This window comes from Rhinolophus sinicus, chromosome 3 (assembly GCF_057876585.1).
Source record: "Rhinolophus sinicus isolate RSI-liver-muscle chromosome 3, RSI-T2T, whole genome shotgun sequence".
Taxonomy (NCBI): domain Eukaryota; kingdom Metazoa; phylum Chordata; class Mammalia; order Chiroptera; family Rhinolophidae; genus Rhinolophus; species Rhinolophus sinicus.
The window spans coordinates 174,696,916-174,712,494 of record NC_142503.1 but is presented as its reverse complement, the minus strand read 5'-3'; the positions used below and the strand labels follow the sequence as shown (position 1 = coordinate 174,712,494).

Sequence of the window (15,579 nt, the reverse complement as noted above, 5' to 3'; positions counted from 1 at the left end):
AAGTTCTCCCAGGAATATATGATGCCAACCATAAGCCACGCCCCCTGTGCTCCAGACCATTTGCCATGTAATCAGTGTACATCTGCACTGACTGCATTGCTATTAATGAGCATTAAGAGTCTGACGCCAAGTTCTACCTCCACTTCTTCAGACTATATCACTGGCTACTTGTTCTACCTGCTCTGCTGCACATTTCCCAACTGAAACCTCCACCATTTGCAAAAACCAGGAATTCACTTCTTTTAGGGACTGTTTCTCAGAACCCTACGAAATGGAAGGTATAATGACATCAATAGTCGGGGCAAGAATGGTGAGGATTCCCCATACCCTCAGTTGTTCGGTTCCAATCACTGGACATTGGTGACTTAGCCAAGGGCAACTCAGAAATAGAATCCTTTACTAAAATTCAAGCTATCCTCCCCTTGGCTAGACTTGTGCTACTTTCCAAACTCTTCAGGGCATCTGTGAGTGGAAAAGTCATGGACAAAGCAATGGAGGTGAAGATATGGGTTCTGGCTCTGGCTCTGAACTGTGGCTGGTTAGCTCAGGGCAGCGCTTACCTCATGAGTAACAGGAAGGTGGCCCTGAGATTTCTTCCAATTGTGGATCTATAATCGTGTAATCACGCTCTGCTCGTTTTAGAAGGCCTTCTGGAATCATCTTCATTGGCCTATTTATTCTTCTCTGAAAGTGTCCAAACTCTTCCTACGTTCCATTTTTCCTATCAGCTCCTAATCTTGGAATGTCTGTGCTGGTAGTAACCTAGGTTATTCAATCTTCCTTTAATACATAAAGAAACTGATCACACAGTAACAGATCTCGCCCTCTGGGCTCTGACCACCACTATCCAATGCACTTATCACCACACATCCCACTCCCCATTCTGCTGGTCTACAAATGTTATAGATCCCAAAACGGACCTAGTACAGCTATGTGGTCAGGAGGAAGGCGGAGGAATAACCTGACCCCCAGCTCCAGAAATGGGTATCCTATCACCTACCCCACCACAGTGACTGGTCTAGGGAATCTAGGCCTAAATCACTCACAGCATGGCATTCCTGGGCCAAAGGGATTGGCTAAAAGAATGGACATTCGATCCAATTTAGATCAATAAGCTAAGAGCCAGAGTTTTCTGAGAGCATCTAGGCAAGGGCTACTGGGAGCCAATTCTCTCTTCCCTCCTCTACAAAGTGTGATGTTTAGATCTGAAGCATGGAACCACTGCAGTGATTTCACCACCATGAAAAATAAGGCTTCAGATTAAACAGACACCACAAAAGGCCGAGGGGAGAGACATCAATTCACTAAGTGTTTGATGACACCATGAAGCCACTGAATCCAACCTAATGTCTGTACTTTCTATTACTTGAGCCCTTCCTTGGGTAAGCCAGTTCAAAATACAGTATTTGTTTCTTATAATATAAATTCCCAACTGAGGTACACAAAGCAAAGATCACACACAAAGCAGATCTATGACTGCACTTTAAAGGCCTCCCGATGAGCACTGGGGAGTAAAACCAGCTCCCTCATGCTCTCACTGCTGGCACCCGAAACCGGGGAGACTCCCCTTCCTTGGCCACCGACCAAGAACTCAGGCAGAGCTTCCCTCTCACAGCCCTGTAGTCACACAGCCTCCCCACTGAGAGGCTGCTGCTGGGAAGGGAACGTTGGCACCTAAACCCCCTTCCTCTGAACCCCTCCATGGTAACACCAGAGAAGAAAGATGGCAATGCCACACACAAAAGTTAGAAGCCCTTTTCATCTAACCTGTTACTTGTTTAAAAATCAGTGACAACTCCTAACAAATTAATAGGTCCCAAAGTGATCGTCACCGGGTGCTAATATCAGAGATGTTCCATGCCTCCTGATGGATGTACATACTGACTCCCAGGAAACATACTTGCCAAAAAATATATCAAATCCATTTCTGATCAAGCCTCCAGATCTAACTATCACTTCACAGGAAATGCAAAGGACACAGGAACGTGTTACACAACACTACAGGAATGCAATTGGCAAATATCTAGTGTGGAAACCCCTAGAATAAGCTGTTTATTCAACAAATAAATTACTAAATAAGAAGGAGGTGGAGGGAAAACTCATAGACTAAAAGAGATTCAAGATACAGATAAGCCAATATACGGACCTTATTCGAATCTTGATTGAAATGAACAGAAAGGCATTTTGAGTGATAATCAGATCTGAATGTTGACTGAATTATATTAAGAATTATTAATTATTATAGTATGAATTATTAATTAAGAATTAATAATTAATAATAATTAATTAAGAATTATTAATAATTATTATTAATATTCTTTGGTTGTGATATGGTATTGTGGCTAGGTTTTCTTAATGAGTCTTTATCATTTAGAGATATATATGAAAATATTTACAGATGATGAAACACAATGTCTGGATTTCCTTCAAAATAATCTGGGGTGGGGACAGAGGGGGGTGGGTGGGATTAGGGGGATGGGTGGAAGAAATGAGATTGGCCAAGAGTTGTGTTGTTGAAACTGGGTGAGGTTTCCATAGGAATTCATTACATTATTCTCTCATTTTTTTGTTTTTATTTGGAAGTTTTCATAATAAAGTTTTTTCAAATGAAAGGATTCAAAGATGAAGGAGAGTCTAAACTCTTATAATTTCTATAATCTTAGTAGAGGAAGACCTTTCTCATCCTGACACCAAAGATAGAAAACATAATGACAGATTGGCTGCATAAAGATGTAAAATTTAGTAGATTAAAACCATTGCTTTCATTATGAAAGGCATTTGCCAGACATGACAGAAAAACAGATTAATACCTTAGTATTAAAAAAAAAAAAAAAAAGTCTTCCAAGTTAGTCATTGAGATTGAGGTATTGAGGTGGGGGGGGGGAACTACCACCCCTACTTTATTTATTTATTTATTTACTTATTTTTAGGGAGGGTACAGCTCATAGTGGCCCATGCAACCTTGGTTTTATCAGCACCATGCTCTAATTGAGCTAACAAGCCACGCCTACCATCCTTATTTTAAAAACTAGCAAAATATCTGTCTAGATGATTCCCAAAAGAAAAGGAACTAATGTAGGATTGCCAAATACAATATAGGATACCCAGTTAAATGGAAATTTCAGATAAATAACGAATAATCTCTTATTTGGACCACAGTGATATGAAAACATGATTTGTTGCTTATCTAAATTCAAATTTATGCAACTGGCATTGTTTTACATTACATCATTCACAATTTACACTATTCACTGACATTATTCAAATTTACAATTTAGGCACTCGTACATTAGTATTTTTATTTGCCAACTCTGGCAACCCTAATGGCCAATAAATTTGAGAACATGATCGACCTCATCCCTAATTATCCAGGGAGAGCAAGGCAGAGAGGAACGCTGGCACCGTGAGGCGAGGCCAGAATAGGAACCACACCTGCACCGGGCCCTGCACTGAGGGCAAGCGTGGCCTCAGGGCCTCAGGAGGGCAGCAGGGAGGTGGCCAGCACTTGCAACAATGGTCACAAGTGTGGCTGAACTGAACGTCCCTAAGCATGTTTTTCTGGGAAAAGAAAATCAGCAGCACAGAACAGGACCTCTTACAGAAGCATCACTTTTATTATTTGCTCTTGAAACTTTGTTGTGACCGAGCCAAATGCATTTTTATTTTTATGGAAAACTTCATGATGTATTATGTTATACATACAAAAAGGAACTTAAAAAACCATGTACTCACCTCCCATTTGAAAAACACAAAACATTACCAAGTGTTTGTCTCCTTCCCGCCCTCACACCCTAGGTAACCACTCACCTGAACGTCAAAGTTATCACTGCCCTTAATCGTCTCATACATGTTTTACATGTGCAGGTAGCCCTAAACAATATATAGTGTTTGCATGCTTTCCACCTTTATATAAACAGCAGCATAATGTATGTATTCTTCTACAATTTGTCTTTTTTCTCTGTATTTTTATTATGAAATTGACCCATGGTGAACACACAATGGGATTTATAGATGATGTAATACAGAATTGTACACCTGAAATCTATGTAATTTTAGTAACAATTGTCACCCCAATAAATTTTTAAAAAAATGAACCTTAGGGGGAAAAAAATTACGAATAGAATTACCGTATGACCCAGCAATCCCTCTCCTGGGTATCTACCCAAAAAATCTGAAAACATTTATCTGTAAAGACACGTGTGCTCCAATGTTCACTGCAGCTTTATTTATGGTGGCCAAGACATGGAAACAACCAAAATGTCCTTCGATAGATGAATGGATAAAGAAGTTGTGGTATATATGCACAATGGAATACTATTCAGCGGTAAGAAAAGATGAAATAGGACCATTTGTGACAACATGGATGGATCTTGAGATTATAATGCTAAGTGAAATAAGTCAAACAGAAAAAGCAGAGAACCATATGATTTCACTGATATGTGGTATATAAACCAAAAACAACACAAGAACAAGACAAACAAATGAAAAACAAAAACTCATAGACACAGACAAGAGTTTAGTGGTTACCAGAGCGTAAGCGGGGAGGCGGGTGGTAGATGAGGGTAAAGGCAATCAAATATATGGTGATGGAAGGAGAACTGACTCTGGGTGGTGAAAAAACAATGGTATTTATAGATGATGTAATACAGAATCGTACACCTGAAATCTATGTAACTTTACTAACAATTGTCACCCCAATTAACTTTAATTAATAAAATTTAAAATAAAAAAAGAAATTGACCCATAATAATGAGTATAGTTTTAGATTTGTCATGTTCAGTGCTTTGTAGTATTCTATTATTTGGATATACCGTTATTTATATTTCTAGTTTCAGTTGATGGGCATTTAGCTGGTTTCCAATTTTTTATTACTAGCCAAAAAATGCTGCTGTGAACATCCTTAAACATGTCTCTTGGTATATATTTAACTACATTTTTTAGGGTATATACTGGAGTAGAATTACAAGGTCAAAGAGTATGTACAACTTCAACTGTAATTCTATATAGTGATCTTACTAATTTATATTCCCACCAGCAGCAATAAATACATTTTTTTTTACAGTTATAGCCTGCTGAGGTTGAAAACTCTAAATTGAAAACTCTCCTTTAATGTAGACTGAGTTAAGCATGCTGGAAATGAGTAAGAGGTCTGGTACTAATAGTTACTAACCCTAAGAATCAGTTCAACACGAGCACAGGCCAACTGTGTCAGATGTAGACTGAATTCAAGGGTGACTTGGGGCTCAGGCTGAATTGAGACAGGTCTGGGGCTTTTTTAAAAAAAAATCATGCATGTTTTAATCTTTATTACTTTCTTCTAAGATTAAAAGATGCTCATTATAAACAAAATTATTGTAATAATTACTAAGATGCATGTCATAGAAATGGAATATCACCATGATAACCACCATTAACAGTGTGACATATAATCCACCCAATTTTTCTATACAATAACCAACTTTTTTTATTACACAAAGGGGATTATACTCATATAATATAACTGATTTGCAAATTACTTCTTTTTACTGTTCAATATTTCTTTACAAGGAAAGAAATAGTCTACATTTGTCAAAAATTCTACTATTCAATAAACATTCACTAAGCACTGTTCTTGGGCAGGATGGAGTCTACAAAGAAAATCAAACAACTCCACCATTAAGAGACTCCCACTCTAAAAGGAAAGGAATGAATAGAAACAGGTCCTAATAATGGCTCCTGTTTATCACGCACCTATGAACCAGGCACTGTATTAGACCCTTAATGAATGTGGTAGACAGAATAATGGCCCCCCTCTGATGCCCATGTCCTAATCCTAATATTGCTGTATTACCTGGCAAGGAGGAATTTAGGTTGCTGGTGGAATTAAGGTTGCTAATCAGCTAACCTTCAAATAACTGGAGACCAGTCTGGACTCTCGAAGTGGGCACAATGTAATCCATCACAAGGGTCCTTAAATGAGGAAAAGGGAAGCAGAAGAGTCAGAACCAAAAACAGACACACAAATGGAATAGAATTGAGAACCCAGAAATAAACCCACATAAACATGGACAGATAATTTTTGACAAAGAAGCTGAAAACATACAATGGAGAAAAGACAGCCTCTTCAACAAATGGTGCTGGGAGAATTGGAAGCCACCTGCAAAAGAATGAAGCTGGGGCGGCCGGGTGGCTCAGTTGGTTAGAGCACAAGCTCTGAACAAGGCTGCTGGTTCAATTCCCATATGGGCCAGTGAGCTGCGTCCTCCACGACTAGATTGAAGGACAATGACCTGTAGCTGATGGGCCCTGGAGAAACACACTGTTCCCCAATATTCCCCAATAAAATTAAAAAAAAAAAAAGAATGAAGCTAGATTGCTACCTGTCACTGTGTACCAAAATTAACTCAAAATGGAAAATTAACTCAAAATGGATCAAAGACCTAAACATAAGACCTGAAACAATAAACTGCATAGAAGAAAACATAGGTACTAAACTTATGGACCTTGGGATCAAAGAGGATTTTATGAATTTGACTTCAAAGACAAGGGAAGTAAAAGCTAAAATAAATGAAATGGGACTATACGAAACTAAAAACTTCTGCACAGCAAATGAAACCATTGAAAAAATGAAGAGGCAACCAACCAAATGGGAGAAGATTTTTGCAAACAACGCCTCCGATAAGGGGCTAATGTCCAAAATATATAAGGAACTCATACAACTCAACAACAACAACAACAAAAAAAAAAACAATCCAATTAAAAAACAGGCAGAGGACCTGAATAGATATTTCTCCAAAGAGGACATGGAGATGGCCAATAGGCATACGAAAAAATGTTCAACATCACTAATCATCAGAGAAATGCAAATAAAAACCACAATGAGATATCACCTCACCCCAGTCAGAATGGCTTTCATCAACAAGACAAATAGTAACAAGTGTTGGAGAGGCTGTGGAGAAAAAGAACCCTCATACACTGTTGGTGGGAATGCAGACTGGTGCAGCCGTTATGGAAAGCAGTGTGGAAGTTCCTCAAAAAATTATGAATAGAATTACCATATGACCCAGCAATCCCTCTCCTGGGAATCTACCCAAAAAATCTGAAAACATTTATCCGTAAAGATATATGTGCTTTGATGTTCATTGCAGCTTTATTTACGGTAGCCAAGACATGGAAACAACCAAAGTGTCCTTCGACAGATGATTGGATAAAAAAAGATGTGGTATATATACACCGTGGAATACTACTCTGCCATTAAAAAAAGTTGAAATAGTATCATTTGTGACAACGTGGATGCATCTTGAATTGAGATTATTACGCTAAGCGAAATAAGTCAGACAGAAAAAGTCAAGAACCATATGATTTCACTGATATGTGGCATGTAAAACTGAGAACAACAAAAGAACAAGATAAACAATTGAAGAAACAAAAACTCATAGACACAGAGAATAGTTTAATGGTTACCAGAGGGTCAGGGAGGAGGGGGGAGGTAGATGAGGGTAAAGGGGATCAAATATATGGTGATGGAAGGGGAACTGCCTCTGGGTGGTGAACACACAATGTGAGATATAGATGATGTATTACAGAATTGTACACCTGAAACCTATGTAACTTTACTAACCATTGTCACCCCAATAAACTTTAATTTAAAAAAAAAAAAAAGAGAACCATAGAAATGCAACATGAAAAAGATTGAACCAGTTATTGCTGGCTTTGAAGGTGGAAAGAAGCTACAAGCTCAAGAATGTAGGCAGTTTCTAGAAACTGGAAATGGCAAGAAAACAGATTCTCCCCTAAGAGCTCAGCTTCGCGGATTTTTTAACCCATTGAGACCTGCTCATCAAAAACTCTTCTTTAATGTGTGTTGTTTAAGCCACTAAGTGTGTGGTATTTGTTACAACAGAAGAAGAAGCTCAGACACCCCACTTCATTCTTCCCACCGCTTTAGAACGTATTAGGTTGGTGCAAAAGTAACTGCAGCCTAAAAGGTTAAAAACAATTGCAAAAATTGCAGTTACTTTTGCACCAACCTAATAGATGCTGAGCCCTCAATTGGACAAATCAGGGATGGAGGACCCAAGAGGTTAAATTATTAGCCCAGACTCACGGTGGCAGAGCCAGACTCACCTTGGATCTGTGTACCTCCAAAGCCTGTGCTAAGGCTGCCCCACTACCGTCCCTCTGATGGCCAGCTGGATCACAGGGAAGATCCAGGAATAAGCAAGGCACAGGGGCTGAACTCCGCCTGCAGTGAGGCTGGGAGGGCTCTGTGGAGCCAGCTGAAGCTCTCCAATGAAGGGCAGGATTTTGACAGACACAGATTGGGGAGGGAAGGAGCAGTCAGGAAACGTGACATGGTTCAGTACAGTGGAAGTCTGGGGCATGTGGGGATATCTAGTTGGAAGTAAGGCTGGGCCCGTTAGAGATCAATGCTGTCCAATAAGATAGCCATTAGCCACAGGTGGCTATTAACATTTAAATTTAAATTAATTAAAATCAAATTAAATTAAAACTTCAGTTCCTCGGTTGTATTAACCTTATTTAACACTTCATTAGCCGCACGTGTCTAATATTGGACAGTACGAGAACATTTCCATCCTGGCAACAAGGTCTATTGGCGGTCGTTTTTAAGCACGGCAGTGGTACTGGGTCCCTGAAGAAGTGATTCATGTCCTTTCATAACACTCTTCACCTCACTTACTTACTGTCTACTTACATACTAGCTACTTGTGTGCCCTTTCCCTGGGGGCTTTGCAGAATTTTTCAAGAATAGATGCACAATAAACATCCACAAAAAATATTTAAAACTCTCAGTACTGTCCTAGAGAAGGCTATGTAATCCTAAAAAGAAACCATCCGGAGAAGTGGGTCCAGTTTTTCTCCACTGTCAATACTGTTTAAAAAAAAAAAAAAATTTAGCCCTTATCTTACATATAAGTAGTAATAGTTGTCAGATCAACACTGGAGTGTGAAATGATTTTTAAGGGGGACGGGCATGTCACTCACATCTGTAGAGTATTTATCAGGTTTCAAAGCCCCTGACACATTATCTCATGGAACCTCACTCAGTGCTGGTCCTCCCTGCTGGTGGGAGGGGCTCCCCTGAGACTCCAGCTCTCCTGTGTGGCCTTCCCTGCTTTGTAGAGGCTGCCTCTGGTTCCAAAACCAGGAGGCTGAAACCCACCAAGGCAGCATCCAGGAAGTACACAGAGCTCCACAGCTAACAAGCTTAAATGTCTGCCACAGGTCAGATTAATTGTGATTTAGCCATGAAGTTTAGAGGATGTCAGTTGCAAAGGGAAATCCAATTAATTGCAATAATGCCCAATGTCGCTTTGGGGTCTTCACAGGGCTATTGGGAGTGCTCACTGAGATCCAATCCTCTTACTCCCTGGGTGACTCAGGATTCGTGCGGAGCACGTATGTACAATGCTAACCCTGTTTGGCAGGCCTCAGACGCAAGTCCGATCGATTTCTCATCCGCAACTCAACCCTTGTCCTCTCCCAAACAGCTCCACAGTGACAAATGCTAAAGGAGGGGGCCTCTGCACGGACATCCCCCACCACCAACAGCAATGCCAGGAACTTGGCTGCTTAAACAATAGATCTCTATGTGGTCGGGAGAGAAAGGGTGCCCTGTACCTGCTAAGCAGAACCACGCCCCCTCCCCCAGCCTCTGCAAAGGGGGGCCAGGGAGGAGGTCGGAATGAAGACGGGCCTCAAACCAGAAACACGCCTCCCCCACTCCACACTGGCAAAGAAGGCTTCTGACCCAGGCCTCAGCTAGTGAACTCTTCTGCTCTGTAGGGCTGGGCGCTCAGATGTCCAGAGCTGATTCCCCTGAGCAACGGAGAGGGAAGATTGCCCACCGCCAGCTCAGCTTTACACAAGCCCTTTGGCCAGCTGGTGTAGATATTTATGCCAGGGCTCTGGGTCTAACTGGCTAAGAATTGAAACAAAAGCCAATAATCACTCCCCAAGGTGGTATTTTAGGTAGGGCCACATGCACATCTGGAAAGAGGGCAGAGGGAACAGAAGGAGGCAAGAAAGGAGTCCCTACTTAGGGAATTTTTGTTGGTCTGACCTCAAGTGCAAAAAATTGGATTAATCATAAACTTTGGTTCATGATACACTCAACACTGGTCCATGCAGGGCTCGCTTTTATTTTTTATTTGATCAGCTATTAGATCTTTACTAATGAACAAATACCTTCAAACCCATCCTCCCACACACACACACAAATAGAGTTAAAGTACTGACACTAACTTCCGCTAACCCCATGATTTCCCCCACCAATCTGTCCCCCTGCCTCACCCTAACTTCCCCCTGAATCCTGTGCGCATGGTACCTTGCTTTTTTCTTTTTGCAGTTTTATTGCTGCTATATGTATTCCTAAAAGTTTTTTTCTTTAATTTAACTATTCATTAAGTGTATAAAAACTGTCGTAATGCATCTTTTGGTACATTTCTTTTACTTAATATCTTATTAACAAGATTTGTCCATATATTTACATGTGACTGTTGTTCATGTGTTTTGACTGCATTTAATTCTCCACTGAGTGAGTACATCTCAGTTTTCATCTGCCCACAAACTGATGGGCATGGGGGCCTTTACCAGGCTCATGGTATTGTGATCATAGTTGCATATGTCTCATCTGGACATGAGCTGCTCTTGGGCATATATACCTAGAAGTGGAATCGCTGGGCCATAGAAAACTGAATGTTCAACTTTAGGAGATAATGAGACAATACCAAAGTGTTTTCATTTGATTGAATGTCCTAGAATTTCTAAGATGATTATTTCCTCTTCCTGCCTTCCTCCGTTTTTGTTTCTTTAAATTTCACATGTCAGCTCTGTCAAAATGATTAAACCAGGTTCTTAGCCAAACATCTGAGTAGCATCTCTGATAAATCCCCCATGTGGAAAAGAAGGCTTCTTTTCGGGCACACAGACAATAAGAAGGGCATCTATACAGACACAAGGACCCACCCTGGTCCAGACACTGAGGCAGGCCAGTCAAATGCAAGGTAACTGTCTAGAAGCTGCTTCACATTTGATAAATAGAAGGTAAAAAAAAAAAAGGTTTAGGGGAGAGCTAAAACCTGCTCCCCATCCAAGTTTGCTTCCTCACTCTCTCCTTCCCCAAACCTCCTATAACCACCATATATACTTATTTTTAAACAAAGAACAAAAGCCTAAAAATGAGTAAAAAAAAAAGTCATTTTGTAAGTAACCAATTTCAGATTTAAATGAGAGCAGGGTGTCCAGCTTGGAAATCACTGTACAGTCCAATTCATTTCAATAAATATTTACAGAATGCTTTGCAGTGTGACCAATATAAATCTCTATTCTGCCCTCAAGCGTTTTCAAGCTTGTTCATTTAACAGAACAGGATCATGCACGAAGTGCCAAAGAGGCCAGTTAGTGCTAAGAAGATGAAGATGCTGGCCCAATTTCAAGATGCTCACTGTAGAACGATTAGCAAAAGTTAGAACACAAGTGAATCAGATACAGAAGTTGTGCGAAGGTGAGAGTGATCAATTCTAACCAATAGGGAGTTCTGCAGGAAAGTTCCTAGAGAGGGATGCTGGAGCTGGGTTTTGCAGGATGAACCAAGTAAGCAACAGGAGAGAGGACAAATGAAGTATAGGTCTGAAACAATTAAAAAATCAAATTTCTTACTCAGACTTCTTGACCTGCCCATTTCTCCTATTTACCAAATTTCTTAAACTCCTTCTGTCCTACAGTCCTGCTGAAGCACCAAAAAAGTGGTACTCATGGATCACTGTGAAACACACATTATCAGCACTTATTTGTTCATTCCACAAACAGCACCGAAGTCAATCCCCTGTGCTGAGCTCTGGGGATACACCAACGGATAAGATGGACACAGTTCCCACCCTCACCTAGCTAGCAGTCGTCAAGGGCAGACAGAGGATTAAACAAAGACAGGCAGTTGGCTTAGCTTGACCATCAGCCAGACTCCATCCGCCCAGGAGAGCCCCTCCCCCAACCCATCACACCCCTGAAACATTTTCAGTAAATTGTACAGGATTAAAGAAATGGCTGCCTCCTCGGTAATTAAAAGGATCCTGACCAGTGTCCCAGGTAGCCACGCAGCTGCTGAGAGCTGAGAGACTAAAAACTCAGGTGCTTCCTATATAATAGCCTCCAATCTGATACTTGATCGCTGCTGGTTTTCAGAGTCAAACAAATGTCAGGAATTTTATGAAGGCAGGAAGCAAATAAGGGGGCAAGGATTGGGGTCTAGGCCTCAGGGGAGCTCAATTAGTGAGCCAGATAAAGTTAAACTGAAAGGGCATGCTCTTGGTTTCCTAGAAAGCCAGCTGGAAAAGATGCCAATCCTTAAGCCTCTGTCACTCAAAAGATTAACAGAAGAGACCCAGGGGTGCCCAAGGGAATACTGCAACAAGCCAGATGTTTCTGCTCCTCCTACGACACTGCCACTCACCACCAGTGCCACACTTCAGAGGCCACCAAGAAGCCACAGAAGAGAACTGGAGTCTTTGGGGATAGGTAGGAACTCAAAGACCCTTTAGTGAGACAGACAGACACCCCAAAATAGCATTAACTCTTTCTGACAAACTCGCCTATGCATCTGGGTTCTGTATTTTCTCATTGAGCCACCTCTTCCTTTAATAGCAAAGGCATCCCAAGGTGGATAAACATTCCCTACAGCTGCTTGGTGGTGTGGCAAACACACAACCTGTAAATCCATATAAACTGGGATTTGGCTCACGTAGCTGCATATGCACCATAAGTGTTTCAAGCAAGCTGTTTAGCCTCCCTGAATTTCACTTGCAAAATGTTCTTATAAGCATAAACAATCCTGGAAATGCCTAACCCACGTGTTCATAAATGGTAGCCTTACTGTTGCCTATAAATGCACTCAGGTAACCACAAGCTCAAGCTTTCTAAACACACACACACACACACACGCACGCGTGTGTGTGTGTGTGTGTGTGTGTGTGAGAGAGAGAGAGAGAGAGAGAGAGAGAGAGAGAGAGAGAACGCAGCTGGGGCACATAAAAAACCTATTTACATGTCCTGTTTATGTTCTATCACTTCTGTCAAATTAAAAAACTAAAGAAGCTGAAGGGAGACTTAACCAATGCCCCTATTTTCCCGCAAAGTCCCTAGATTTCCCTGAAAAGTTGCTTCCTCCAATTTCAGGAAAGGCAGGGAAGGAGAGCCATATGGCTTGAGACGCTAGACATGCCCAGCAGCAAACGAGACCCCCACCATTTGTCTCTGGGCCTCTCCTGTGGGCGGGCATCCAGATTTCAGTCGGGGGTGCTCTGTTCTGCGTCTCTGTCTTGACTGTTCCTAATTATTGGAGAGAACACCATGGCTCTCCTGACCTCAGAGTTTAAGAGCTGTGAGTCCTAATATCAAACCAAGCAGCTTCATTTAAAAGGCATCCTCATCTGCATCCATAAAAGTCACTCCCGGAGCCCCTACTTGCCCCAGCTTTGAGAATGCCTGCTGTCGAGGATTTATGACACGCCCTGGATCTAATCTGCCGCACTTTAACTGCTGCTGTTGCACATCTGGTCATAAAAGCAAGGGCCGGCCCAACACGGGGACAAACACTTTTCTTTCCTAAGTGGCTGCAAATCTGATCTCACAGTGATAGCTGGGCTCGGATGTAATCAGCCGGCATCTGGGCAGTCATTAAGGCTCGTCAAACTTTGCAAGGCTTTTGCTCCACACACGACAGCTATAAAGATGATTCTCATATAGCAAGCGCAATGAATAAAGAACCTGCAATCTGAACAGGTGGTAATGAGGCGAGGCCCAAGGATAGCCAGCAAAGCACACGTTGGTTAAGCAGCCAACTTTGTTTTTACAAAGATCCCACTTAGCTACTTCCATGGACTCTCACCATGCCTTCGGGTTGAGGCAAGCAGCTACCCTGAGAGGCGATTGCCCTGACATAAACTAATTCTTGGCCAGAGATTGTCTGGATAAGTTCAGTCAAATGAACAACGAACGAGGTAGTTTAACAGAACATTTTTTTAAGGCAGTGGAATCCTTCATTAGATCAATTGTGGGGGTTAGGGGGAGCAATAATCTAGACCAGAAATGAACAAAATGCTGTTGGTTCCAGGAGAGTTTACAATGCCCTGGACAGCCTGTCCTGTGTACAGAATTGGCACGTTTCATATCGTTCAGAAACTCCAATCAGACCAAGGTTCAACAAATAGTCCATGCTCCCAGCCCCGAACCCAGGGGAAGAGACCCTTGCACACTGCGCAGCTCCTCTCCACCACCTCTTCACAGCCCCCCACCTCTACCCCTCCTCCAGGACTGTGCGCAGCAGGAAAGAGCATTAAAATTATCTGCTGTGGGTTTTACGAGCAGCGATCGCTTTTTAAAACAACAACAACACAAGGTCCTTGTGTGGCTCTCGGGTAACCTAAAACTCTGGAGGCAGAGCTGCCCCCCCCGCCGCCTGCCAAGAACGCCAGCGCTCCGGGAGCGGGTGCAGTGTGAGACCACAGGGCAGCCCTACTTGAGCGGAGAGCTAGCCTCTCTCGGACGCAGGAGGCACTTCTAAGGGTCTTCGAGCAAACTGCACTGGGAAAAGGCATTGGGAAAAAAACCACCAGTGACAGTTCGGGGGGATTAGAGCGTAGGCAGAGTCGGTGCTGCGAGAAAGGATTGGGGGTGGGGGAAAGACAATGGGTGAAATTTTTATTTCAGCAACAGGCGACTGGGTAGTAGGTGAAGAGGGGGGACAAAGTCTGACACCTCCCTTTCCCCTCCCCCCGCCCCCGAGGATGTGGGCGAGCGACCTCGGTCTTCCTCTGCAGGTGGGCACGCGGCTGGGGGCGCACTTACCCGGGGGCCCGTGGTGCGGTGGCCGCGAGCCGGGGACAGCTGCACCAACATGAGCAGCAAGTGGGGCGTGAGCAGGCGGGCGCAGCGCGCGGGCAGCATGGTGCCAGCGGGCTGCGGGCCGGGGTCGCGGGCTCCGCGGGGCGCACAGCTGCGCCTGCCTTGCTGCTTTCCTTCCCTCGGGGGCGCTGGCGGCGGCGGCGAACAGCCGGCAGCGGAGGTGCGGCGCGGGCTGGAGGCTGCGGGCAGAGCGCACAGTCATGAACCGCGAAGGAGGGAGCTGAAGTGAGAGCGTGTGCTCCGCGCGCGGCACTCGCTGGGCTCGGCCGGGCCGCAGCGGCAGCAGGTTGGATGCCAGAGCCCGGGCCATGGGAATTCCCGTTATAAATCCCCGGGAGGGGCGGGGCGGAGCCCGGCGGCCCTGATTGACGGGCCGAGAGGCCCGTAGCAGCCGCCTCTCTGGCAGGTGAAAGCCAATGGGAGAAAGGAAAGAGGGGCGGCTCGCGGTCAACCCCACTGAGGAGCTACACACGGTTGCTCCGCAGCAGTGGACTCCCCGAGAGACTGGGGTCAAGAGGAACTTTCTGTCTGAGGAAGCCTAAGAGAGCTCCATCAGCCTTAACCTACCAGAATAACAACCCGGCTAATAACAATGCCTTAAGCATGTATAGGTTTCATTTCAAGTACATGAGTTGTCGCAACAGCCCAATGAAATAAGCAGGGAAAATACTCCTAGCC

The 15,579-nt window shown here is 43.3% G+C and overlaps 1 protein-coding gene across 7 annotated transcripts in view; it reads right to left on the bottom strand.

The window, feature by feature from the left end:
* Nucleotides 1–15,238, bottom strand: part of SMOC1 (SPARC related modular calcium binding 1) — a 140,543-nt gene extending 125,305 nt beyond the window's left edge. For 3 of the 7 annotated variants that reach the window (XM_074327292.2, XM_074327293.2, XM_074327294.2), the window contains exon 1: nt 14,845–15,218. In XM_074327292.2, the coding sequence (XP_074183393.1) occupies nt 14,845–14,943 (99 nt within the window). In that variant the 5' untranslated portion in view covers nt 14,944–15,218. Of the gene's footprint in view, nt 1–14,844 lie in introns of all 7 variants that reach the window. The other 4 variants (XM_074327291.2, XM_074327295.2, XM_019733473.3 and 1 more) reach the window with 3 other exon arrangements.
* Nucleotides 15,239–15,579: the final 341 nt, after the last annotated feature.